Source organism: Engystomops pustulosus, chromosome 7 (genome assembly GCF_040894005.1).
Source record: "Engystomops pustulosus chromosome 7, aEngPut4.maternal, whole genome shotgun sequence".
Taxonomy (NCBI): domain Eukaryota; kingdom Metazoa; phylum Chordata; class Amphibia; order Anura; family Leptodactylidae; genus Engystomops; species Engystomops pustulosus.
Window position 1 is genome coordinate 31,085,230 of NC_092417.1, and position 27,646 is coordinate 31,112,875.

At 44.0% G+C, this 27,646-nt stretch overlaps 2 protein-coding genes and 1 non-coding gene across 5 annotated transcripts in view; 2 read left to right on the forward strand and 1 right to left on the reverse strand.

Moving 5' to 3' along the window:
- The first annotated feature begins 1,603 nt into the window (after positions 1–1,603).
- Positions 1,604–5,171, forward strand: RPUSD2 (RNA pseudouridine synthase domain containing 2). Its single transcript, XM_072115319.1, has 3 exons — positions 1,604–2,095; positions 3,994–4,290; positions 4,379–5,171. Exons 1-3 carry the CDS (start codon positions 1,658–1,660, stop codon positions 5,111–5,113), a joined length of 1,470 nt encoding a protein of 489 aa, XP_071971420.1. The 5' UTR covers positions 1,604–1,657; the 3' UTR covers positions 5,114–5,171.
- Positions 5,172–7,060: 1,889 nt separating this feature from the next.
- Positions 7,061–7,142, reverse strand: TRNAS-GCU (transfer RNA serine (anticodon GCU)). Its single transcript has one exon. It is a non-coding gene; the product is annotated as a tRNA-Ser (tRNA).
- An 87-nt stretch (positions 7,143–7,229) lies between these two features.
- Positions 7,230–27,646, forward strand: part of KNL1 (kinetochore scaffold 1) — a 28,463-nt gene continuing 8,046 nt past the window's right edge. Inside the window, exons 1-18 of one of the 3 annotated variants that reach the window (XM_072115321.1) lie at positions 7,230–7,316; positions 9,160–9,211; positions 9,449–9,488; positions 9,620–9,679; positions 10,891–10,952; positions 11,117–11,169; positions 11,925–11,955; positions 12,235–12,263; positions 12,346–12,398; positions 13,012–19,773; positions 20,933–21,074; positions 21,476–21,543; positions 22,308–22,406; positions 23,881–23,993; positions 24,073–24,163; positions 24,261–24,377; positions 25,006–25,093; positions 26,075–26,152. In XM_072115321.1, the coding sequence (XP_071971422.1) occupies positions 9,183–9,211; positions 9,449–9,488; positions 9,620–9,679; positions 10,891–10,952; positions 11,117–11,169; positions 11,925–11,955; positions 12,235–12,263; positions 12,346–12,398; positions 13,012–19,773; positions 20,933–21,074; positions 21,476–21,543; positions 22,308–22,406; positions 23,881–23,993; positions 24,073–24,163; positions 24,261–24,377; positions 25,006–25,093; positions 26,075–26,152 (7,915 nt within the window). In that variant the 5' untranslated portion in view covers positions 7,230–7,316; positions 9,160–9,182. Of the gene's footprint in view, positions 7,317–7,365; positions 7,508–9,159; positions 9,212–9,448; positions 9,489–9,619; positions 9,680–10,890; positions 10,953–11,116; positions 11,170–11,924; positions 11,956–12,234; positions 12,264–12,345; positions 12,399–13,011; positions 19,774–20,932; positions 21,075–21,475; positions 21,544–22,307; positions 22,407–23,880; positions 23,994–24,072; positions 24,164–24,260; positions 24,378–25,005; positions 25,094–26,074; positions 26,153–27,646 lie in introns of those variants that run through there. The other 2 variants (XM_072115320.1, XM_072115323.1) reach the window with 2 other exon arrangements.

Sequence of the window (27,646 nt, forward strand, 5' to 3'; positions counted from 1 at the left end):
TCGCGTCAGAAGAAGTACCCTTAATGACCGCCGTAGAATCCCGATAGGGCGGTCATTAAGGGGTTAAGCTTGTGAGTTTGTCTTTTGTATACTATACAGCCATGAGGAAGGACGCATAGTGCGTTTGAAACGCGTCGCTGATGTATATATTTTAGACCAGTGATGGCGAACCTTTTAGAGACAGAGTACCAAACTAAACCGAAATCCACGTATCTGCCGTGAAGTGCCAACATGAAATTTTAAGCAGTAACTTATTGCTACCTGTTCTTTCACATCTTTCAATTGTATTGGTGGTCTGAGGCCACCAGTTAAAAGAAGAAGGGCAAATTCAGATTATCGTTGTAGCTTCTCTCCAGGGTCTCTCTGTAAAGGAACAATGGTCCAACATGATGACCTCCCAAAGATAATGCAGTTCTGTCAAAACTTTTGCCGCAGTTTTCCCGCAGTTCCAAACAGCCAACAAAGTGTCGAATAGCACTGAGAGAGCAGCATCCCTTACTTTGCCTGGGACTGCAGGAAGATTGGAAGTGTTTGGTGAATTCTGTCCTGGGGTGATGGCCTGAGTGCCCATAGAAAGAGCTCTGAGTGCCACCTCTGGCACCCGTGCCATAGGTTCGCCATCACTGTTTTAGACTGTTACGCCAGGAAAAGTTTTTTGTATTTGTGACCAAGGTCCGTTAATAAAGACATGGAGTTTTCAACTTTCAAGCATTTGATGTCTGAATTCCTGTAGCTGGATCCAAGTCTACAAAGTAGCATACAGCAAGATTCTCCGGTCCAGGAGTGGATCTTCAGCACGGAGGACACATCCACATGTAACTTTCGGTGAGCAGACTGTGTGTTTTTTACTATTTTTCTAAATGATTATGGCATACTATTAGGATGAGGTAATGATTATGGGACACTATTAGGATGAGGGGATGATTATGGGATACTATTAGGATGAGGTAATGATTATGGGACACTATTAGGATGAGGGGATGATTATGGGATACTATTAGGATGAGGTAATGATTATGGGACACTATTAGGATGAGATGATGATTATGGGATACTATTAGGATGAGGTAATGATTATGGGATACTATTAGGATAAGGTAATGATTATGGGACACTATTAGGATGAGGGGATGATTATGGGATACTACTATTAGGATGAGGGGATGATTATGGGATACTACTATTAGGATGAGGTGATGATTAGGGGATACTATTAGGATGAAGTGATGATTATGGGACACTATTAGGATGAGGGGATGATTATGGGATACTATTAGGATGAGGGGATGATTATGGGATACTGTTAGGATGAGGGGATGATTAGGGGATACTATTAGGATGAGGGGATGATTATGGGATACTATTAGGATGAGGGGATGATTATGGGATACTATTAGGATGAGGTGATGATTAGGGGATACTATTAGGATGAGCTGATGATTAGGGGATACTATTAGGATGAGCTGATGATTATGGGATACTATTAGGATGAGCGGATGATTATGGGATACTATTAGGATGAGGTATTAGTATATGATGTAATATTAGTAATTATAGGTGCATTCTGGTTGCACTGGCGTCTGACAGCAGCAGCACACCACGTGATCTGTCAGCTTGTGGTGTGACGTCATCACTGGGCGCCGCTCACCACGTGGCTATGCTGTCTGGGAGCCGGAGGAGGGCAGCACGGATCCTGGTCGGTTGTAGATCGTTCCTCTCCTGTGAGATGTCGCTAAAGAGGAAGGATCCGGAGCCAGAGTCCGGGACAGCCGGTGACCGCAGGAAGAAGTCCCGCGGGGATGACGGTGAAAGCCGCTACGTGCCGCCCCCCACCAGGCGCCGGGCCGGGGTCAGCTTCGGGGACGATCACTTCGGGGAGACCGAGTCGTACACAGAGAACGGGCTGCGGAAGGTCCGTCCTTACTACTTCGACTTCGAGACGTACTGCAAGGGCCGCTGGGTGGGGAAGAGCCTGCTGCACGTCTTCAGTAAGGAGTTCCGCTCCGAGCCGCTGGAGTATTACCAGAGGGCGGCCCTGGCCGGCAGGCTGCGGCTCAACGAGAGCACCGTGCGGGACCTGAGCGTGGTGCTGAAGGTGAGAGCGCCCCCTGCTGACCGGGTATCTACATGCAGGCTCCTACAGCTACTCCTCCCGGCCCCATAGAACACATGCACCCTCAGCTTAGTATAGTGTAGTGACTGGTAGACATCGCAGGGGACAAAAATCAGTGCCCCATAAACATGGTGGCTCCTGTACATATTACATATGTATGGGGGTATACACTCAGACAGGAAGTGATCTCTTAAAGGGGTTGTCCAGGTTCATTCATTTGTAAGTGTCCCCAAGTAAAAATAAGAAATATACGTACAATTCCTTACCACCAGTCCAGTGTGGGACCTATTTTTGTACCTCCTGAGGTCAATAGTGAAAATATTTTTGATTGTGGTTCAGACCATTCATATTAACCAATAGAGAGTGCGGTGTTGAGCTGCCGCTGCAAGTGATTGCTTGAATTGTTATATCCCCCTGATTAAGGGGGGAAGTGACCATGGGTAAAGATGAGCAGACCAGATGGTCGGGTTTGGCTGCCTGACGCGGGTGTCCCCCTGATCAGTCATAGCTATGGCTAGTTGCTAGGGTGGTCAGTATGTTCGGCCACCAATCTAGCAATCTGTCCAGATCAGGCAGATGAACCCGACCATTGTGTCCGCTCATCTGTAGCATTGATCGATTTGAAAGGAAACTTTAAACACATTGAAACTGCCACAACAGTAAAAATATCAAATAAAGCCACCGTACAATGTATAGTGTGTTCTTGGTGGGAAGTAATGAGACCTGAGTACTTATCTTATTACTGCAATCGCCACTCTCAATGCTCTAATACCCTACAATGGACCCAACCAGAGGACGGATTAACGCCTGTAGAAGCATCAGACGCTTGTACAGTCAATTTTAGTACAGGTGGTCCTTTACTTAAGAACACCCGACTTACAGACGACCCCTAGTTAAACGGACCACTGGATGTTGGTAATTTACTGTACTTTAGCCTTAGGCTACAATAATCAGCTGTAACAGTTATCACAGGTGTCTGCAATGAAGCTTTATTGTTAATCCTCGTTCTTATGACAACCCAACATTTTTAAAATCCAATTGTCTCAGAGACCAAAAATAATTTTGTCTGGGGTTACAATTATATAATATACAGTTCCTACTTGCATACAAATTCAACTTAAGAACAAACCTACAGAACCTATTTTGTACCTAACCCTGGGACTGCCTGTACTTCAGAAAAACCCTGTGTGGACAAATCCGCATGAGGTTTTTCTCCTTCCTCCATCACTTAAGGACAGAATAGAATCTGGCTGTTAGTGTGACAGACCGATTGTGATCCTGATGATGGCACTAGGTGCAGGATCATACAGTGGCAAACAAACAGGTGCTTTCCTTAGTAGCAGCCATGATGTGACTGGAGCTATATTGAATTACTGAGCTCCGGTCACATGACCTTCCATCGGCCACAAGCTGCAGTCTCTTAATGTTCCTTGACTGCTGCAGCTCATGGCCTAATGGAAGGTCTTGTGACCAGAGCTTAGTAATTCATTACAGCTCCTGTCACATTGGTCCATCCTGTTGCAGTCTGTTTGGCACCCCATGATCCTGCACACAATGCCATCGGCAGGATCAGGTTGTTACACTGACAGCTCGATCCTGTACTATGGCAAGAAAAAAGGAAATGATAAAATTCTTATATAACACCATTACAGCATCTGCCAGTGCCTGGTCTTGGAGACCTGTGGCGTGGACTATTTGTGTTACTGAACATTTCGTACCACTCGGCTAAAATACTCCTAAAGTAGTAGCAGTAGTTTTATTACCCTCCTGGGAAAAATTTAGTGCGACCTCTGGGCCCAGCACTCGTTGATCATAGTTATTATAATGTATCATATAGTGGATGATTCTCATTGAGTAACATTCCGCTCCTCTCTTTGTAGGATAACGATTTCCTCAGAAACACGGTACATCGCCACGAGCCTCCAGTGACGGCAGAACCCCTGCGCATCCTGGCCGAAAGTGACGACATTGTGGTCGTGGATAAACCTTCCTCTCTGCCCGTCCATCCCTGCGGACGCTTCCGGCACAACACAGTTCTTTTTATTCTGGGCAAAGAACACAACATGAAGGAGCTTCACACTATTCATCGTCTGGATCGTCTGACATCCGGGGTGCTCATGTTTGCCAAGACGTCTGAGGTGTCGAAGAAGATGGCGGAACTAGTACGAGAGAGGAAGGTGAGACAAAGAGCCTGGTGCCCGAATAACACAAACACTGCCCTGGTAAATGCTTCCAAAGTTTTTACTCTTTTCTTTCTGAATCCAGGTAGAAAAGGAATACGTGTGTAGAGTCAGCGGGGAGTTTCCTGAAGAGATGTTGACCTGCGAGGAGCCTATATTGGTGGTCTCCTATAAGATTGGCGTATGTCGTGTGCATCCCAAGGGCAAACCCTCAAAGACGGTCTTCCAGAGACTCGGCTACAATGGCAAATCCAGTGTGGTGAAATGCTTCCCTTACACGGGGCGCACACATCAGATCCGGGTTCACTTACAGTATTTAGGACACCCTATTGTCAACGACCCCATCTACAACACGGAGGCATGGGGTCCTAACAGAGGGAAGAAGGGGGAGGTTAATATGACCAATGAGGAACTGCTGAGGACTCTCATAGAGGAACATAAGGCTAAGCAGAGCCTGGACATCTTGGATGTCGGAGAAGATGATCTCCAAACCTTGAACAGTGGACAGCCGTGCTCACAGTCTACATCCGAGGCTCCGATGGCGAACCCGGATGGGGAAAAGCCCACACAAGACGAGGGCGACTCATTGAGTGCGGACTGTGCGAAGGAGGACGTGGTCAAAGATGACTCAAGTGCGGAGACAGAGGGGAAGGGGCGAGGACTGGTAGACCCTCTATGTGGGGAATGTAAAATTATAAGGCCAGACCCCTCCCCCAAAGATCTGATCATGTATCTTCATGCTTTGCGGTATAAAGGCGAGGATTTCGATTATTCTACAGAATTACCTGAATGGGCAAAAGACGACTGGAAAGAAGACTAAGACTACACCTCACGTAATGAAGTGATCTACAGCCAGTGGCCTAATAAAGATTTTATTTTATTTAAAATAATTTTGCAAGATTTCATTATTTTATATTTATTTGTTGCTATAACTTCATATGATCTCAAAGGGAAAGTATCAGGTGATAAGCTGTGTCATTGTACAGGGAGGAGGAGGAGATAAGCTGTGACATCACCTATTGTCAGTAGTGATGTAATGATGGGTCAGTGTTATCTATATAGAGGTCATTGTACAGGGAGGGGGAGGAGATAAGCTGTGACATCATCTATTGTCAGTAGTGATGTAATGATGGGTCAGTGTTATCTATATAGAGGTCATTGTACTGGAGGGGGAGGAGATAAGCTGTGACATCATCTATTGTCAGTAGTGATGTAATGATGGGTCAGTGTTATCTATATAGAGGTCATTGTACAGGGAGGGGATAAGCTGTGACATCATCTATTGTCAGTAGTGATGTAATGATGGGTCAGTGTTATCCAGAGGTCGCATTAACGCCTCACCACGCGTCAGACGCGTGATGAGGCGCCATTACTTCCCAAAATAATTGCCATGCGTAAAGTTACGCTTGGCAATTATTCCCTGTAGCGCGCAGGCTGAGCGGCCCGGCGCGTGCTGCAAAAGAGGTAAATGTCTGTAGCGCGATCACAGCGCGCGCCGGGCTCCTCAGCGGGACACGTGACACAGTGATCTGTGTCAGCAGCGCTCCGGAGCGAGAGCGCAGGCCCCGGAAGACCTGTGGACAGCGGGGCTGCTGCTCCCTGTCCTGCTCCATCTCTACCTGCCCGCAGATCCCGACGGGACTTAAGAGCAAGGCCGGGTGAGTGTGTGCAATGTAGTGTAGTGTTCTGTGTGTGATTGTAGTGTAGTGTTCTGTGTTCTGCGTAAATTTTCATACTCCTCAAAAATGGTGAGAGGAGTATTTTTACCCTCCTGGAAAAATGTTAGTGCGACCTCTGGTGTTATCTATATAGAGGTCATTGTACAGGGAGGAGGAGATAAGCTGTGACATCATCTATTGTCAGTAGTGATAATACGCATAGGGATAATACGCACAGTGATGTCACAGTACAGGGATAATACACACAGGGATGTCACAGTACAGGGATAATACACACAGTGATGTCACAGTACAGGGATAATACACACAGGGATGTCACAGTACAGGGATAATACACACAGGGATGTCACAGTACAGGGATAATACACACAGGGATGTCACAGTACAGGGATAATACACACAGTGATGTCACAGTACAGGGATAATACACACAGGGATGTCACAGTACAGGGATAATACACACAGGGATGTCACAGTACAGGGATAATACACACAGGGATGTCACAGTACAGGGATAATACACACAGTGATGTCACAGTACAGGGATAATACACACAGGGATGTCACAGTACAGGGATAATACACACAGTGATGTCACAGTACAGGGATAATACACACAGTGATGTCACAGTACAGGGATATTACACACAGTGATGTCACAGTACAGGGATAATACACACAGGGATGTCACAGTACAGGGATAATACACACAGTGATGTCACAGTACAGGGATAATACACACAGGGATGTCACAGTACAGGGATAATACACACAGGGATGTCACAGTACAGGGATAATACACACAGTGATGTCACAGTACAGGGATAATACACACAGGGATGTCACAGTACAGGGATAATACACACAGTGATGTCACAGTACTCAATCTATGTTTCAGCACCTCCAGATTCTTTTTTTATTTGGTTTTCATTAAAAAAAATGAAATGTACCCCACATTTTGCCAGCACCTCAGATACAATCTGTTTACCATATTAATCTGAATTGACATAATTTCCCGAAAATATTTCCTCAATCTGAAGATAAAGAAAATAACAATCCACGTTACAGGAGGAAGATGGAAAAGGTTGCGACGAGGATGGGATTCGAACCCACGCGTGCAGAGCACAATGGATTAGCAGTCCATCGCCTTAACCACTCGGCCACCTCGTCCTGTGTAAGCAGCGCGGGGCTGCGCGCTATACATGTCGGCCCGCACTGTCCTGCTGTACCGAATTATTAGTCCTATAGTCATGTGCTACATGTACAACCACTGCCCGGACACCCGCGGTCCTGAGTCACCTCTATACCGTCACCCTGCAGGCACCCAGCATACGCTACACACCGGTAAGTACGCGCACAGGGGAGGGGATTCCTCACTGCCAATCAACTGCAGAGTGGGCGTGGCCGTTGGAAGACGCTTAGTGGCGGTTAAATTTGAAAATGGAGGCAGCTCCTGCGCTGTGACCGTTTGGTGCAGGGGCTGAGGTGACGCTCCGGTACCGGAGGCTGTACACACCGGGACCGGCTTTTTACAGGTATGAGCTGAGCTATGCGGTAATGCAGGCCGAGTCTGGATATAGTCATATAAAATAGAGGAGCGCTGCCTGTGCGCCCAGGGCGAATGTCATTATCTCCCGATACACTCGTCCGACCCGAGGTTCAGCCCGTGCGATGTCAGCACAGACGTATAAATAAAGTTTATTGAAGTGGCAGTGGATGTGTGCAGTGTTTGTTTCTAGGGCCCCACTATTAGGGCCTAAGTCAGACAAAGCTGATTGTCTGCACTGGTCACAGCCTTGGCTCATGTTCACACACATGATTTGGCTTCTGTGTATCCAGTGCCCTCTACACAGACTATAGTAGTACTTGTTGTATAATGCAGGGCACAATTGTGATTGTACAGAACCATTAGGGAGAGGGAACGCCTAGATGGTTGCGCTTCTGGGTAGAAGGGGTGGTAGTGCCCCTGGGGAGACGGGGTGGTTGTCCATGGGGAGAGGTGGGTGAGCGTGATAGGGCCCATGGGAGAAGGTGGTGCCCCTGTGGAGAGGGGGTGTGAGGGCAGTAGTGCCCCGGGGAGAAGGTGGTGCCCTTGTGGAGAGGGGGTGCGAGGGCAGCAGTGCCCTGGGGAGAAGGTGGTGCCCCTGGGGAGAGGGGGTGTGAGGGCAGTAGTGCCCCGGGGAGAAGGTGGTGCCCTTGTGGAGAGGGGGTGTGAGGGCAGTAGTGCCCTGGGGAGAAGGTGGTGCCCCTGGAGAGAGGGGCTGTGAGGGCAGCAGTGCCCTGGGGAGAAGGTGGTGCCCCTGTGGAGAGGGGGTGTGAGGGCAGCAGTGCCCTGGGGAGAAGGTGGTGCCCCTGGAGAGAGGGGCTGTGAGGGCAGCAGTGCCCTGGGGAGAAGGTGGTGCCCCTGTGGAGAGGGGGTGTGAGGGCAGCAGTGCCCTGGGGAGAAGGTGGTGCCCCTGTGGAGAGGGGGTGTGAGGGCAGCAGTGCCCTGGGGAGAAGGTGGTGCCCCTGTGGAGAGGGGGTGTGAGGGCAGCAGTGCCCTGGGGAGAAGGTGGTGCCCCTGTGGAGAGTGGGTGTGAGGGCAGCAGTGCCCTGGGGAGAAGGTGGTGCCCCTGTGGAGAGGGGGTGTGAGGGCAGCAGTGCCCTGGGGAGAAGGTGGTGCCCTTGTGGAGAGGGGGTGTGAGGGCAGCAGTGCCCTGGGGAGAAGGTGGTGCCCCTGTGGAGAGGGGGTGTGAGGGCAGTAGTGCCCTGGGGAGAAGGTGGTGCCCCTGTGGAGAGGGGGTGTGAGGGCAGCAGTGCCCTGGGGAGAAGGTGGTGCCCCTGTGAAGAGGGGCGTCCAGGCGGTTGTGCCTCGTGGCAGAGGCACAGTTCTAAGGCAAACAGATCACACACACACACTCTTTACAGGTAGGGTTCATTCGCAAAAAACTTTGGTAAAAAAATTAATTGCCCTCTTACATGATGAAGAAACTGTCTGCCAAGTATCCTGCCTCTACCCAAAAGTCACTGCCAAAAATGCGATCGACAATGCCAATACCTACGTTGGCTACCATTTCTGTTAAATTGACTGTCCTGTATGCTTGGTGGAGGGCAGGAGGGTTTACTGTCCCCTGCTCTGTTGATGAAGCAATACATTTTGGGCAGTTTGGGAACACTTAACCCCTTCCATAATCATTTCTCTTTACAGGATACTAAAGATTGTACAGCAAAATGGACGGGAAATCTCTCCCACAGAGCAGGTGAGACCCTGCATCTTCTTCATTCAGATCCTCTGGGGTCTATAGGACTTGTGTATTTTGTCTGTGCTCGTGCTCCTGTAATAACCCCTTTAAAGGATAAGCGTCCTGACTCTGCATACCCCTTCTATTCTAGTTTTTTTGTTTTACTCCATGGGATCAGATGACCCCTTTATTGTATGATCTGGTGCAGTACATCAGTGATCGGCCAGTAATGTCTTTCTCCTTTATGTCTTGTAGTGATGTGACGGAGCGGAGCTATCGCAGGAGGATTTCCTCAGTACGTCTCTATTCACATCTTGTTGCTTTTTCTTAGTTAATTCACAAATCAATGTGGTTTCTGTTTTTAATAGAGGAAATAACTGCAGTATCTAAGTGTTTGTCCTCTGATCTGGGTCTTTCATGTTTCAGATTTTAAAGGCACCACGTAGTCCACTCAAGGATCTGGGAAGTGGAAATGAGATCTGCCAGGTGAGTTTTTATTATGTAAGTAGAGTTCTGGTCATTGTTGCCATGAGTTTATGTTTAGCCTTTTCTATATTTTACAATTGTGGGAGGTTTCCTTCTAATCAATCATAAAAATATATATCATGATAAACCAGGGACAGTTACTCATAGACCCAGGCACTGTGACTGTGATGATCTTATATTTGTTATCCATAGCCTTCTTCCTTCTAAAATTTAATTTATCATGCTGCTAATGAGCCGCAAGTGCTCTGGGGTTGTCACGAGCCCCCTATATTCTGTAGTACTGTGCAGCAGCACTGTCCCCTTTAGTGTAACTGCCCATGAAGCTACAGCACAGAGTGTTTCTGGTAACGCCTCGCAGAGCCCTTCTGGCTCATAAGCATTATTATAAATTATGAAGGAAGGACGCCATGGATAACAAATATGAGAAGATTATCACAGTCGCAGTGCTTTGAGCTAAGAGTAACAGTTGAATAGTATTTTTGTTCACTGAAGCCATTTCGGCTAAGGTTACCTGCACATAACAGGGAAATGAGGACATGTGCCAGTCGTACTTTCTACAGCTAGGTTGCGTCCTCATTCGCTTCTATGAGATGATGCACACAGCTGTGCGTCTCACAGCCCCATGGATGAGCTGACTACCCAAGACGCAAAAGATGGAGCAGATTCTTTCCTGGTTGTTTTTACATCCTTGGCAGTCATTTTTAATGGTCATTGGTGCGTGTGCAGAGCTAACCTGCAGATGGCTCACAAGATGCAAACAAAGGTTGTTTGTGCCCCGTACACCTGATATACTGTGGTGTGCAGGTAGCCTTAGACTCCTACAAATTTGTTTTCTCTTCCTGGCTTATTTTCACAATTTTAGGGGGAGGGGGGGGGGGGGTTCGGTGGTCAGTCGAAATACATGTGTCCTTTTACGTTCATCTACAACATTGAATAGGTGGGAGAAAAATTGAAGTGTGAAAGAGCACATTGGAAAGAATGGATCAGTGAACAATTACTGTAGCCAGGAAGAGAAAACAAATCTGTATGTGTCCAGAAGTTAAAATGGCTTCACTGATGTGAAGAAAGAAAAAAAACAAAAAACCATGGGAATCGCTGATTGTCTGCGGAGTTAAACTCCACTTCCATCTGTAACGTCCATCTGTTGGTGGTAAATACACACAAGCCTTATTCCTCAGTCATTGCATCTGCTCCAATCTTTTTATACTTAGGAACCGACTGTTGAAAAGCGCCGGAAAAGTTCTCGGCGTGTGAGTTTTGCAGATAATATCAGGTATGGTAAAGCTGAGACTATTTTCTGTGGGAAGCAGTTATGTCATGTGCTATCTATAATAATAAGAATCATGGATAAAACTAGAATCATCCCATTTCCATAGGAAAAATAAAGCGTTCTGAAGCAAAAAGTAAGAATAACTACTGCTTTATTTTGTCCTCCAGAGTTTTTGCACCGGAACTACAGGCGACTGGATCAGCTGATAAAGAAAATGAAGGTTAGTCTGTTTAGAATGGAAAATAGTTTATCAACCACCTGACACTTATAGAAATCTACCATCAAACTTATAAATGATAAACCGCAGACACTTACTTATAGACTCCGGTCCAGACAGTGACTGTGGACTAGGGGGTATTACCTGAGCCCCTCCCATGTTCTGGCTTTCAAGGCTATTACTGTGTAGGTGTGTTGCGCAAACGACCCCTCCCCCCCCCCCCCCCCCCCCAAATTGGCACACCATATGCTGAAACTCCCTCTGCTGCAGTGAAATTACATCATGCAGAGGGGGAGTGACGTGCCCAGCCTAACAGACCCCCCACCTCCCCATCGCAGCTCGCTACCATAATTTTTGGATAAAAAATTTAAAAAAAACACCAGAGTCACAGTGCCTGGATCTAATAGTAAGTGCCCCTGGTTTACCATGATGTATTTTGATATGTGATTGCCTGTGTCCATTTTTGATGTATAATGTCAAGGGGTCAGAGATCAGCCACAAGTGCAATAATCGTTGTATCTGTGTCTATAATCTTGTAGAGCTAGATGGAGGGCTATTGAGTTTATAGTCTTATATTACATAGTTTTCCCTTTTACCTACTTTGTTTAAATTTCTTTTCTGTAACATTTTGGTAAATTTTGTTTTGACCTGGATTTCTCACTTTATATTTTTGTACTATATTATAATCCTTTGTACAATAAAAAAAAAGTTTTTGTATTTTCTAACTTGGCTTTTTTATTTTATGTTCTGTTCTTCAGCTTTTGGGACAACAGATTTAAGCAGTAATATGTAAGTATCATGACCTATAGTTCTCTTCACACTCAAACACTTTGCTGCTGAAATATGAATAAACAAAGTCTGGAAGACATCATCTGACATCACCAGACACAGGCCCCAACTCAAAGCACATAGGCTTTGCATAGTAATATCTGATGCCTTCCTGTGATCATGGGAAGGCAGGTGAGGCAGGTCTATGATGCTGTGATTCCTGGTCCTAGGGTGGTGGTTGAAGGTGGGGCAGTGAAGCATTTGTACTAATGTATTTTTATTTTCTTGCTTTTTCACTAGCAGTAAAGGACCAGAATGTGACATTGCAGGTATACAAGTCTACTCTAACCTTTTCTAAAATTTGTAAAATGCAATATGATTTGACTGATCATTTTTAATCTAAAATTACAGGGATGGACACCCTTCTTCATGGACCTATTCAAGTCCCAGTTCACAATGCAGATGTAAGTGCAGGATACTTCTCTTGTTTAAAATGTTATATTCTGGATCACAACATATCACTAATCCATTGGAGAGAGACTCTACGATTCTATAGAGTAGTAGAGGTCAGACATAAAATGTAGTTTATAAGGGAAAAGTCTTGGGCTGCTGGATTCTTGCACTGGCCATCCAGTGTAGTCAAAAGGGGTAAGCTGTTTGTTAAAAACTGATGCAATAAGTTACCCAAAATAACACAGAGGAAGCCAGAGTTAGACACCCCTTTGCTTAAATGTGTCTCCTAACCAGCCACGGCTAAGAAAATGTTGTATCCAACAACATTGGCACCATTTAAGATTTCCATTAACCATTTTTAACATCTAATACGTTTATAGAAGATAGAGTCATCCGGCTATTGCACTGGATTGCTTTGTGACTTATTACTCGGGAATCACTATGACCAGGCTGCTCAAAGGGAATCTGTCAGCAGATTTATACTGCCTTCACCATCGACACGGGTCATGTCAACAGAGCCTGGTGTGTGTGATGCCCAGCGGCCTCTGGTTTATTCGCTTCAGTCGTTATTTTTAATCTGCCACATTAATCGTATAATGTGTATGTATAATTTATATCTTTCAGTGGAATTATGCTGACGATGCCAAGGAAAGAACCATTTTCTTCGCTTCAGACAATGATATGGATATGACAGCAAGCAACACAGTGGCCATTCATGGACTCGTTGAGGAGAAACCTAAAAAAATAGATACCAGTCAGTTTTTGGCAAGTTTAAAATCTCAAAGCGCGGAGGAAGTGGCCCAAAACAAAGAATTTCAACATTTGGACTCAAAGACAGATTCTTCTACAGAGACTAAATTAAAGTTTAGCAACTTCTTAGCAAGTTTGGGAATCGAGAAACCAAAAGCGACAAATTATGTTGTAGAAGCTGAAAAGGAGAACTTTTTTCCGTTTGCTTCCACCCACTTCTACTCTCAGGAAAATACAGGAAATGTTACAAAGATGTTCAGAGAACAAGACGATGGACTGGACCTCACGAAGTGTCACACCACCAACATCGATACCTTTTTACCAATGTTTAATTCCACTCTTAACCATGACAAACGTCAATCCAAAAAGTTTCCTTTAGCTGACCTTCCTCGGTCAATAGGTTCTAATGATCAAACTGTGTTTTTGGAAGACGATATGGACATAACCTGTAGTCATACTACTCGTATAAGGCAAGAGGCTCAACGAAATGAGACTGGACTCCCTTCTACTAAAACCATCATTTTCTGCGATGAGGATGAAATGGAACTTGCCAAAAACAATTTGGTTTTATTGAACGGGAATCCAAGTGCGACCTCTAGCCAAAGGAAAGACAAGGCCTTTGTCGAACACACAACTCTTCTACCTCACGGAGAGGACATGGACATTACAAAGAGTCATACAGTCGCCATAGATGCCTTAACACTGGATCAGTGGAAACCTCCATGTAATGTTGCAGGAAAAACTTCTACAAACAATACTAAATCTAACAATGGTGACAGAACAGTGATGTTTACATATGAGCAAGATGATATGGAATTGACCAAGTCACACACCGTTGCAATCGATGCCAAGAAGATACAAGAGTTGAGCAAGAAAGACCGTGGACCGTATTTCAGTGGTTTGAAAATACCTTCGGTTACTAATAAATCTATCCTGTTCTCAACTGATGGTGATGACATGGAGCTGACGCAAAGCCACACAGTCTGTATTGACCAAAAAGCATTAAACAAAAGTAACATTTCTTCAGGGGTTCAACAAAGACTATCTATAAATAGCCATGTTAAAACTTCTAACCTGGATTTTCCTGAAAAAGATAATGCAAGACTACTCGACAAGATGACGGCAGCTTCTAAGCGAAAAAGTCTTATGAATGCTACTAGTCATATCCCGGATGATATGGAGATGACGGTTGTCACAATGAATACTCTTGGAAAAAATCCGTCATCTGTGGCCTATGAAGGCAATAGAACAGTAATGTTTACATATGACCAGCAAGACATGGAAATGACTCGGTCACATACAGTTTCTATTGACAGCAAAGTTTTGAGTGAAAATCCAAGCGCAAACGGCAGAAATTGGCCTAAATCTAAGGAGCACGAAGACAACGCTGTTGTAAACCTAAAAGAAGCTGACAAAATGGCAAAGTCAAATTTTGGGTTATCAGACAGCTCTATGATCCCTGCTCGTGATGGGGAACCATGCAAAGCCACGGTCATATTCGGACCTGATCAAGATGATATGGATATTACCTATTCGCATACTGCTGCTATTAAACATACATTTATACCTGATAATTCTGATATTAAGAAATCCGTTCCCCTGAATGTAAGGCGCTCTGTTGCTAATAAAACTTTCTTTGAAGATGATATGGAACTTACGAAGAGCCATACCATGGTTATCGATGAGGGAAATACATTAGGATTATGTAGGCAAACCACTTCTGTAAAGAACGCGACTACTAATCTAGATAATGTGATTATAAACCCCAATGCTGGGTGTCGTGAGGAGGACTATAAGCCGCAACGTCATGATGAAGCAGTCTATCAAGGAGGTGATATGGAGATGACTGATGTTAATGTTGGTCTAGTTATAGCAGCGGGAAAACCACAGACTGGGAGCCAAGGAAATCATATATTGTTTCAATCATTTAAGGATAAAACTATGTTTCTAGAAGACCAAGATGACATGGATATTACCAGAGCTCATACGGTCGCTATTGAGAACAAGATGATTGATCATAAAGGACTCCCACGTGGAGGTGAAATCGAGCTGAAGGTAAATGCAGGTGCTGAAAAATTAAAGTCCTGGGGCACAAAAAATCCCTTACATGACTCATTTAGGGATAAAACTGTGTATCTAGGTGACCAAGATGACATGGATATGACCAGAGCACATACTGTAGCTATTGAGAACAAGATGATTGATTATAAAGGACTCCCACGTGGAGGTGAAATCGAGCTGAAGGTAAATGCAGGTGCTGAAAAATTAAAGTCCTGGGGCACAAAAAATCCCTTACATGACTCATTTAGGGATAAAACTGTGTATCTAGGTGACCAAGATGACATGGATATGACCAGAGCACATACTGTAGCTATCGAGAGCAAGATGATTGATTGTAAAGGAGTCCCTCGAGAAGGTCGAACTGAGCAGAGGGGTCTAAATGCGGGAACTGAAAGTTTAAAGTCTTGGGACAAAAGAAATTCCTTGTTTCAATCCTTTAAGGATGCAACCCTATATCTAGGTGACCAAGATGACATGGATATGACCAGAGCTCATACTGTTGCTATCGAGAACAAGATGCTTGATCATAAAGGACACCCCCAGGAAGGTGAAATGGGGCGGACAGATGTAAATGCAGGTGCTGGGAAAGTAAAGTCTTGGGACAAAAGAAATTCATTATATGAATCGTTAAGGGATAAAACAATGAACCTAGGAGACCAAGATGATATGGATATGACCAGAGCTCATACTGTAGCTATTGAGAACAAGATGATTGATTATAAAGGACTCCCACATGGAGGTGAAATCGAGCTGAAGGTAAATGCAGGTGCTGAAAAATTAAAGTCCTGGGGCACAAAAAATCCCTTACATGAATCATTTAGGGATAAAACTGTGTATCTAGGTGACCAAGATGATATGGATATGACCAGAGCACATACTGTAGCTATCGAGAGCAAGATGATTGATTGTAAAGGACTGCCTCATGAAGATAAAATTGAGCTGAATGATGTAGATGCAGGTGCTGAAAAAGTAAAATATTGGAGCAAAAGAAATTCTTTGTTTGAATCCTTTAAGGATAAAACCGTGTATCTAGGTGACCAAGATGATATGGATATGACCAGAGCACATACCATAGCTATCGAGAACAAGGTGATTGATCATAAAGGACACTCTGGGGAAGGTGAAATGGAGATGACTGGTGTAAATGCAAGTCTACTTATTGGAGAAAAATCAATGTCCTGGGGCAAAAGAAATCCCTTGTGTGAATCACTTAGGGATAAAACAATGTATCTGGGTGACCGAGATGATATGGATATGACCAGAGCACACACTGTAGCCATCGAGAACAAGGTGATCGCTGAGATGGATATTGCCAATCTAAAGAACAAGTCTCAAAATATAGCAATGTCTGCTTCGGGTAATAAGAGTCAGCTTGGTGATGTAATATACATTTCTAACTCTCGTTCAGTGCAAGGTTTTAAAGAATCGTACGTAAACAGGACACAGTTTGATCTGGATATGGACCTTACCATGTCAAATACAGTTTGTATCCAAAGTGCAGATTCTGCAAATGACCTACAGCTTCCCATTTCTAAATCCAAAGTTCTCCCATCCGTAAGAAGCCAACAACTTGACCATATGCAAAGAGATAAAGATATTGACCTTGTGTTTGAGGGAAAAAGAAACCATTTGGAGAAAAATACTCCCATAAGCAGCGAATTGCACGCAAAAACTTTGGTCTTGCTTGAACAGAACGATATGGATATCACACGGTCACATACTATAGCAATCGAAAGCAAAATGTTGGAACCTGCAAAGGCTCCAAATGTTCTAAAGTTCCAGGATATAAAGAAGCCGACCAATAGAAGTGATCTTATAGATTTAACAAGCAATTCTGGCAATATTGCAGACGACACAACATCTAAGACTGGCACATGCTCCAAGGATGAAGACTTGGACTTTACAAAGTCAAACACAGTCTTCATTGACCACCTAGCCGATAAAGACGTTCCGGTCCTGCTTTCGAAGAGGAAAAGTGTGTCTTTTAACCCAAAGTCCATAGTTCCCAGTAATGAAACAATACTTCAAGTTTGTAATATGAAGGAGACGAGCGTAGATGTTCATCTTATTGAGAACCTAGCTGATAACATCACATCTAGGATCTGCTCCAAGGATGAAGACATGGACTTCACAAAGTCAAACACTGTCTTTATCGATCACTTGCCTGATAAAGGTGTTTGTGTTTCTGGCCTGTTTCCGAAGAGGAAAAGTGTCTCGTTTAACCCAACGTCCATATTTGCCAGCAATGAAACAATACTTCAGGTTTGTAACATGGAGGAGACAAGCGTAGATGTTCATCTTGCTGAGAACCTAGCATCTATCACTGGGGTATGCTCCAAGGATGAAGAAATGGACTTTACAAAGTCAAACACTGTCTTTATCGATCACTTATCTGATAAAGGGGTTCAAGTTAAAGATGCTCTAATTAAGAGGAAAAGTGTCTCTTTTCGCCCGAAGCCTTATGATGAAACAATTCTTCAGGTTTGTAATATGGAAGAGACCAACATCCCTGCTGATCTGACTCTGAATCTAGAAAATAAGTCAAACTTTGACAAAACCTTGTGTAACCAAGGTGATATGGAAATGACAAAATGTTATACTGTAGCTATCGAAAACAAAATCGAGGATGCGGCACATGGCGTATATCCTGAAGGGGTCTCTTCTCAGCTATCTAGAGACATGACCTTGCGTGACCACCGTAAAAGTTATGGATGCCATAAAATAGATGGATCTCAACCAAATAATCAAGCATATACTGAATGTGTACCTCACGTTGTCTCTAAAGAGGTCTATAAAGATTTGAGCATGCCGCCGGTTCCAACAGATGCTACACTAACAAGAACTAAAGACTTCCAAATATTTCCAAGCGAAGAACAAAGTATGGATATCACCATAGCCCACACTGCTGCTGTGGAAGCCAATGTCTTAGACCATACAGCCCGTATTACTAGCATCAAAGGTGATATTGAGTTGGCCAATGGCATTAAAGCTCAGGGAAAATTAGTGGAACAAAAATATCTGAATGAACCCCTAGAAAAGTCTGAAACGACTAGAAGAAAAAGCTACGCGAGGTCTCTTTCAATGGCAGAAAAAACTGGAGTCGTCTTTGAAGGGTTGGGTAATGATGAGCTATCACAAGTACACACACATCCAGTTGAACATGTCTCTTTGTTGAAGACTGGACCTTGTGATATGACTGAAATGGATTTGACTTTAAATAAGGAGCCAGATCATGGAGTTGATTTTACTGACCATAAATTTAAGCAAAGGGAGCGTATCTCCATTAGAACTAGCATTTCGACTAATGCAGATGCAGAACCTAATTCGAGAATTGGTTCAGTATGTAGGATAGAAAGTGAACCCTCCGTTTACGACTCTAGGTTGTTAGAAGTAAACACTGAGAATCTTAAGACAACCCATGAACCGATTAATCCTGGCGCTTTAAGTCATAACTCACAATGCCTCGTCTCTGATTCTAGAGGCAGTGTCCCACCTGATGAGCAGAAAACTTGTGGCCTTCCCGTAGATTCTCATCAGATTGGCCCAGATGTGGAACAAGAACAGGAGATGAAAAAAGCTAAATTTAAGGGGAAGAGAGTATCTTTCCATTTTCCAGAAAAAGAGATTGTTCAAAAGAATGTAGTGTTGGATCCATCCTCCGAACCTACTGTCTTTCAACAAGAGAAAGTAGAAAGTACTGATGGAACAGTCCATGATACAGAACCAGTGCCTGTTTGTAGATCAGATTTTATCAACCAAACATCGGTTATAGGTGCAATGGAGGATCCAGAAAAGCGGGAGAGTAACCTTCTTCACAAGAATCCTGAGATTGAAAAATTGAATGTTGGTTCTTCTGAAGGCATCTCAAATGTTGAAGGTTCAGGGAATTTTACGGAATTATCTGAGGAAAGTAGAAACAAGCGGAGAAGCATTTCTGATATACAGTTAAAGATAAAGCGTTTATCCCAGAAGTCCAAAACCTCACTCCATAACACAGCATCGGTCTCAAGCCTCATTGATCAGCTCCCACCTACGAGCCAGACAAGATCTGAGCAAGCCTCAATAGATACACAACTGCCTAATATAGAAACTACTGACGAAAATGAACCTAATGAGAAAAATAAAACTACTACAAGGGAAAACCGTTTATCACATAGGTTGTCTGTCAAGATATTTCAACCCAAGTTACCCAACAAAAGGACCTCAAGCACAGGTAACAGCCTTGAGCCAGTTTCGTCCTCTCTTCCCGAGGTTCAACCCCAAAAGGATCCGAGCTCTAAAGACCTTCTCAAGACATTCAGCGCCATCGATGATGGGCTGCGGATAGATGAGGAGATGCTTCCAGCCTGTCCAGATGATCAAGATATTAATGGTATATTTCAATACGAGGTGCCTGAAGGCGCATGGGAGGAGTTGTGTCAGGAAGAAGCTCTACAGCAGGACCTGGATATATCGACGACTAAAGATTCCCTGAATGGTCAGAAGAGAGGTCGTGAAACGGAGGATGATTCTGAGAGTCAAAGAGAAAAGAGAGCCAGATGGAATGAAGAGATTGTGGGAAAAGATGATGCAGCGGTAAGTTCAATACATTCTCAACTATAAAAAAGATTAAACAATAATATAAGTCAGGTGAGGCTAATTTTAGGTTCCCTTTTTTTTTTACAAAAGAAACTATCGGGGAACCTAATCCACACTAACTATGCAGCACAGCTATCCCTGTATTATTCCTCTTCATGCCAAAAATCTCCACAGTCCATTCGGAAAGTTGATTTTCAGCTCAGCCGCACCCCCAGCTGATTGACAGGAGGCCTGCTTGCCCTTCAGCTGCGTGTACTGCTAAATCATTCCCTCCACCCTCAGGAATGAGAGACAGTGGCTGTATGACTTGCTAAAGAGGAATCGGCTCTCTTCTTCCCTCTCCCTCAGGGATTCTCTTCTTCAATATACACACAAAGTCAACGTCTCTCGTTCCTGCAGGAAGGTGGAATAAAGAACTAATTTCTCTTCAGCAAATTGCACACTGCTTCTGAGGCAAGGGGGAATGGGCTGATCTCTTCAGCAAGTCACACACAGCCATTGTTTCTTATTCTTTTGGAAGGGGGAATGATTTAGCTGAGCTGAATTGCAGAGTGGCTCGGCTGAAGAGAAAGCACACCTCTTGTCATTCAGGAAGTTGGAGGGGAGGCTGAGCTAGAAGAAGATGCATATGGAAGCTGCGGAACTTTCCAGGCATGGGAAGGAACAATATAGGGATAGTTGGTGTGGGTAATTTTCGCTGATGGGCTTTCCTTTTAAGGGTTTGTCTGCTTTGGACAATCTCTACTTGTAAGGTCCCTTGTCAATAAATTTTTAAGAGTCCCCACTTTTATCTGTCACAAGGATAACTCCACAATAATCTGTTCTGGGTGGTGGGATGTATACACTGGGCAAATCCACAAGCAGAAGACTCCCATCTGTTCTATGACCTATACTGTAGACAGAGCTGAAAGCAGGAGGCTCCATCCGCTGTTCATTGCTGGGTGTGCCTATCTGTGACCCCCACCATCACATGCTGATTGGCAGACTTAAGAAGTCTGCATACCTTGGTCAAAGCAGTCATTAGACGATCCAGTGACCCAGTGGAGCCTTTCAGCTGAAAATGTTAGGCACTCTTACTTCTCCTGTGCACATTTTCTGAAAATGCTAGAATAATGGAATTTTCCTGTCCAGTTATGTAATCTTTTTATCTTTTTAGACCTCAGTCAGTTTCAAAAGTTGTGAGAAATCTTACAGAAGTGATTATTCAGCTCATCCCGCCAGTAAAAGCATGGAGCAGACCTACTACAGCAGCAGCTCCCAGGACTCCAGGGGGGATGGCATGTCTGTAGAGCTCAACAGTAAGGCTTGCTTTGTGTTTTTGTTACAGCATATTCCAAAATGATATATCGCTACAGGATAGTGGTCACTCATACTTCTAAAAGTCGAATGTGTATTTGTTGGGACTGAGCTCCTGAAAGGTGCAGAATCGTTCTCCTGAAAAGACAGTAACCATGGAAGGCAATAGTGTAAGCTTTTAGATTTAAAAGTTTAGGAAATCTACCATCATGATAAACCAGGGACAATTACTCATAGATCCAGGCACCGTGACTGTGGTAATCCTCTTATATTTCTTATCCATGACCTCGTACTGAGAGCAGGTGACATCACTGGTTCTTGTGCCGGGTAGCAAGCCGGCAGCGCAGCAAATGTCGTGGTTAACATTACCTCAAGAAATTATTAATATTTTCTTATATCGCAGGTCAACAATGCAGTCAGATGGAGTCTCAATTACCATGGGATACTGGATGCGAGCAGAGTCTCTGGCAGGTATGATCCTCTAGCCTTCTCCAATACCAATTCCAATACTTGTTCTCCTAGTAGCTCTGTACACCACTGAGAAATAATATTCTTGCTTTATTCATTCGATCATCCCTTATATTCCACAATCCACCATCAGAATCCAGCAGAAACTATAGATCCAGGCACCATGTCTGTGATAATCTTCATATCTGTATCCTTCTAAAATCCAACTGTTAAAATTATGCTAATAAGCCTGAGGGGCTCTGGGGGTGTTACCTGAGATGCTCAGTGTTGCAGATTCAGACTGTTACTGTCTTGTCCTCCCACCTGCTCCCCCAGCATTTCACCCCACCCCACCACCCTGTCTGCGGGGTGTAGTCTCACACTTTGTTGAGGCACTTTCCCTTCCCACTGTGTAAAAGCCTGTGAATCTGCAGCACAGAGGGACTCTGGTAACATCCCACAGAGCTCTTCTGGTTCACTAGCATAAATTTACAGGTTGGAAATCTTCTTATATTTGTTATTCATGGCCTCCTTCCTTCTAAAATCATAGTGCATGGGTCTCTGAATAAGTTTCCCTGGTTATAGTTATTTTATCATTCTCGCCTCAGATTCCCTGTATGCAAATTACATTATTGCTTCACAAAATATTTGGAAGAAAGGATAAAAACTTCATAGCATGTCATGTGCCATATAGAGCGTGTGTGTGTGAGTGTGAGACATGGCACAGAAGTAAATTGGTTGGAGTATAATTACCGTACTTCAAATATCTTTGCTTTTTATTTCTTAAGAAATTTCAAGACGGCACCATTACAGTTCAGGAATTTTTTGTGCTGCTGAGAATCCGCATTCTTATCCAGAAGCCAAGATACAGCGAGCGGCCGTCCAAGGTGAGCTCACTGCCGCGTACAGTTCTGGGTGGTGTATGAGAGCAACAAGATGCAACTTTTAAGTACCCTGATAAAAAATAATGGCATCCAAATGTGCATTCTTCTAGCAAGAATATGGAATTCAATAGGGTGCCATTTCTTGTAGAAGGATCCACAGGTGGCAGCCTCTGCATAGGTCTGTTCTTCCTCTGGATCCCGGAGTACATTTAAAGGGAATCTGTCAACACCTTTTACCCCACACATCTACCAGCCCCTGAAGGTAGATAACGGAATGTCCTTTCTAGAATTCCCTCTTTTATTTGAAATCTCCCTGTTTTACCTTAAAAATAATCTCCCACAGTCAGGCAAACATGACTCTTCTCGTTCCATTTTCACATGAGATGAATCAAGTTAAGTGGTTGCAGATAGTGTCACTTCAAACTTCCCCTATATTTGCTTCTATAGTACCATAGTGCTGCTGGTATCATATTAAAGATGTGCATCTCATCTTTCAGATCCCATCAGGCTTATGACTTTGTGACTAGAGAACCACAGATTTGGGCAGCAGAAGACCTAATTGGAAATGTCAGCTGCAGATAAAGATGCAGATTTTTTTTTTTTTTAATCTACCTTTATTTCCAATTCTTTAGCTCATAGAACTGGTAAGCCTGATGTGTTGTGAAAGATGAGATTCTGATCTTTAATTTTACACTAGCAGCATGTTTCTACTGTAAGTCCTATAGAACCAGAGATGGGGGCATCTGAAGTGACTCTCTATCTTTGGTTTTGTAAGACCTAGAAACAGCCTGCTGGTGTAAAATTAACCCCTTACTGACATGTGACGTATTATTATGTCACATGAGGACTACAAGTGTATGGAGAGTGCTCACTGGCTGAACCCTCTCCATTCGAGATGGCCGTTTGCTGCATATTACAGCAAACACACGCGGTCAGTGCTGGCACCAATCTCTGGTGTTAACCCTGTCAGCGCTCCCGGCAAAGCTGCTGGAGGCAATTAAATCCTTTGGTACGATCGCTGCCAGACCCGAGGCTGAATTTAACCCTTTCATTACAATGTGCACATGGTAATGAATGAGGAGGAAAATCCCCATATACTGCCATACTGTGGTAGGATCAATCAGACACCCTAAGATGCTGACAGCAGCATGTTTCTTGGTACTATACAATAGAAATGGGGGGCTTCTGAACTGATAATCTGCTGCAACCACTAAACTTGACTCCTATCATGTGAACATGAGGTTAGGGGAGGTTTTTTTTTTGTGTGTTTTTTTTTGGGGGGGGGGGGGGGTCAACGGGTGAGATTTTACGTAATAAAGGTAATTCTAGAAATAACATTTCCTACAGTACCTTAGGGGACTTCTAGTTTAGTGGGGTAAAACCTGGTGACAGGTTCTTTAAAGGGATTTACATGACGGAATACTCGGACCTCAGTAACTTTTCTCTGGAATTTTTTTTTTCCCTTCTTTCACCACAGCGTGGAACGAATGAAGACCTAACCGCATCGGAAATCCTGCTAGATCAATACGTGTACCAGCCCAAACTGCAGGTGTATGAGGAGTGCCACACCCTGTACCAAAAAATAGAGGAGTACGTCGTCTTCTAGCATTAGTATCAGAAATGTATTGGAGTCAGACAATCTTACAATCTATAAATTTTCTTTTACCAGATTGAAGGTGTCAACAGAGCTGCAGCACAAGCCTTTAGTGCAGGTGAACAGTTTGCTCTGGGAAGCCATGAGAATGTGCTCCGAAAATGAGGTAGGACTATGGGTTACATAGGGGCAGGCATCTGTATACTGTAAATCTTTGTATGTTACTGATTTTATGTTTTATCTTTGTTTTTTTCTGATTTTAGTTGATGTACTTTGGGGTGACTCTGAAAAATATGAAAAGCTTGTACTCCAAGAAAAGTAAATTACTAGTACACGAAGAGAAGGTTTCCACTTACAGTAAACTTCTACAAGCAGCTCAGGTATCAATACACTTTTCTACAGCAATTTGTGGAAATTCGAAGTACCAAATGCTGATCGTTGCAGGCAATGTTGGCATTTTCTTTGCTCTGGTTCTTGCAGATGAAAAGTATTTCCCACAGTGTCCACAACCTGTAGTTATGTAGTAAAGGTCATAGCCAGAATTCTATTCTTGTAGGAATAAAGGCAAATCTAGGCACTCTTAAGGTGAAAAGGTTATTTTGTTTTCCGCAGCAAAAATCCTGTTTGAATTTCGGCAAATACAATATTTCCTTTTTCAAACAAAAGCCTTCAGGAGAAGATCAAGGTTTCCAATCTAGGAAAGAGCGCTATATGGATGGCACGTCGTTGTTCATTGAGCACAGACATACCATCTGCATAGCGCTCTTTCCTAGAACGGAAAGCTGACAATCGTCTCTGACGTTTCGAGTAATACAATAATTCTCTAACAGGATTTTTGCCGCATAAAACAAAGTAACCTTTTCACCTTAGAGTGCCTAGATTTGCCTTTATTATAAATGGGGTATATCGAGCACCGACACTTGGAGTGCGTCTACGGTGCTATTATCTACCTATTCTTGTTGTATTGAAATCTTGAGTCATACTGAGATTTTGCTTTGTATATTACAGGCCCCATACAAGCAACTTAAAGCAAGAATAGGAGAGATCGATGAACTTCTTAAAGAGCTCGATGACTGCATTTCTATCCTAGAGAATGGTAGGTTTTATTTAATTTTTGTATTCTTTTGTATTTTTATGCTGTGTATGCTCCATAGCCAGAAATAGCTGAACTTGAAGCTTATGATTGCAATTGCAATGATATTTTAATACATATAGAAAATAAGCTTTTGATTTGATTTCATGCATTATGAACCAAACATACCTTGAGAATGCTGTAGCTACAATGATGCAAAAACAAATGTGCAAATATCTAATAATCCCTGTGCTGAGTGGCTTTGCTAAATAAACTATTATACAATTCGGGGCCTTGGGAAAGCTGGATCCACATTACACACACACTAGCTTTCTGAACAGCCAATACATGAGTAATCAACCCGAGCTGGATCATTCATACACAGCAGCTGGAGGGATGGTGCAGGGATTGCTTAATTCTGCCTGTCAGAAGGTAGTGGTTGCATCATCCTCTGGTGCAGTGCATAACTAATGTGAAAGTAAAAGCACAAGCCCAGGTACAGAAGCCACAGAGCTTCAGTATCATAATATATATATTTATAATTGTTTTTTTTCACCAAAACCACTCAGCACAGGGATTAAACAATGTTTCTGCATCCGTGTAGTTACAGCATTCTCAAAGTATGTTTACTTCATAATACATCAAATCAAAAGCGGTTGTCCAGAGGTAACTTTCTTCTAAGAACTGCTCCACACATGACCATGGGTAGTGTAATCGTATTGGAACAAATCTCTATTCACGATATTCAGCTAAGCTGCAAAATCTGCACAAAGACCTGTTTTTAACTCCCTTTATAGCTTATAAAGGGTTTGTCCCAAATTTACAGGATATGAAAAGGCCCACTCTTGGGACCCCCATTGATCATGAAACAAGGATCCTGTTATCAATAATGGGTGGAGCATTAGGCCGAGTAGCCGTTCTTACGTTATATTACAGATGTCACATTACAAGTAAAGGCAATTTAATTTGTGTGTTTTTGTTTTTTGTTTTTTCCCCTCTCTTAAGAAACTTCTGCTATGACTGGAAACTATAGAAATGACAACCCGCCTGTGAAAGTCCAAGCCTGCATGCAACTGCAAACTGGTGAGTATTGGACATTAACCAAAAGTACATTGTTGGGCGATAGTGTATTGCGGCACAGTGCATTAAGATTTGTGCGCCCGATACCCTGCATGTGTCGCTTCCCCATTCAGGTCTGGCGGAGTTCACCATCGTTTAAGTGGTGCATTTAATTGCTTGGCCTTGCAACACAATTTGAAAATTAAATCCCGCGCTCAGTCTGAATCTGTCAGGTATCCAACTGCACGCCTCCCAATTTGTGTCACATGGAAGCAAAAAAACAACCGCGTGCGAGACAATCCCAGCACAGCCACCTGTTAAATACCTGTCCCAAAAAAGGTGACAGTCCGACAAAAGTGAACAGAGCGACCCTCCGTAAATGAGCCCCATAGTCTGTTGTTGCTCCGTGTATATGTTTCAGCAGAAGTGGGATGACAGGGCCTCAACGCAGGCGAAATCATTCTTTACTAGTTTATTGACTTACAAGTTTTATACATTTAGTTTTAAAGCCATCAAAAGTGTGGATCATTAAAGGGCACCTACCACCACAAATCTACCTATAAAGGTAGATCGGGTGGTAGGTGAATCAATGGGACGTGAGGATAGCCCTTTTAAGGGCTAATCCTCACGTCCCCGCACTGTTTTATAAACTTTTATTACCCTAATATGTTAATTTACTTATGCGGCTACTGGGGCGTGGAGTAGCCGCATCTGAGGTTACACGAGGCGGCTACTCCACGCCCCGGTAGCCACATTACCCCTCCTACTCACCATGTTCGGCGCGCAGCTGCTCGTAGCTGCGCGCCCTCGTCCGCCGATCCTGCCGTCTGCGCATGCGCAGAACAGCAGGCCCGCGCCTGCGCGGTCACTGCTCTGAAGCCGGGGCTGCGCAGGCGCGGGCCTGCTGTTCTGCGCATGCGCAGGCGCGGGCCTGCTGTTCTGCGCATGCGCAGACGGCAGGATCGGCGGACGAGGGCGCGCAGCTACGAGCAGCTGCGCGCCGAACATGGTGAGTAGGAGGGGTAATGTGGCTACCGGGGCGTGGAGTAGCCGCCTCGTGTAACCTCAGATGCGGCTACTCCACGCCCCAGTAGCCGCATAAGTAAATTAACATATTAGGGTAATAAAAGTTTATAAAACAGTGCGGGGACGTGAGGATTAGCCCTTAAAAGGGCTATCCTCACGTCCCATTGATTCACCTACCACCCGATCTACCTTTATAGGTAGATTTGTGGTGGTAGGTGCCCTTTAAGGGAGAGAAGAATACAGTATATAGAACAGTGTGTACTTCCTGTTTTCCATTTAACCCACTGGTTTTGGATTTAACAATTACATCATAAATCTGAATGTGTAACCACGCCAGTAATCCAATAATAGGAATTAATCACTAGATGCCAGCTTACACTCCATTGAGCTGTAGCCTGTGAGATCTGCTAACAATCCTATGACAATAGAGAAGGCCACCGCTAACTCTGGCAGGATCTGCTCTATAATTTGTGGTTTAGACAGATTTCGGTG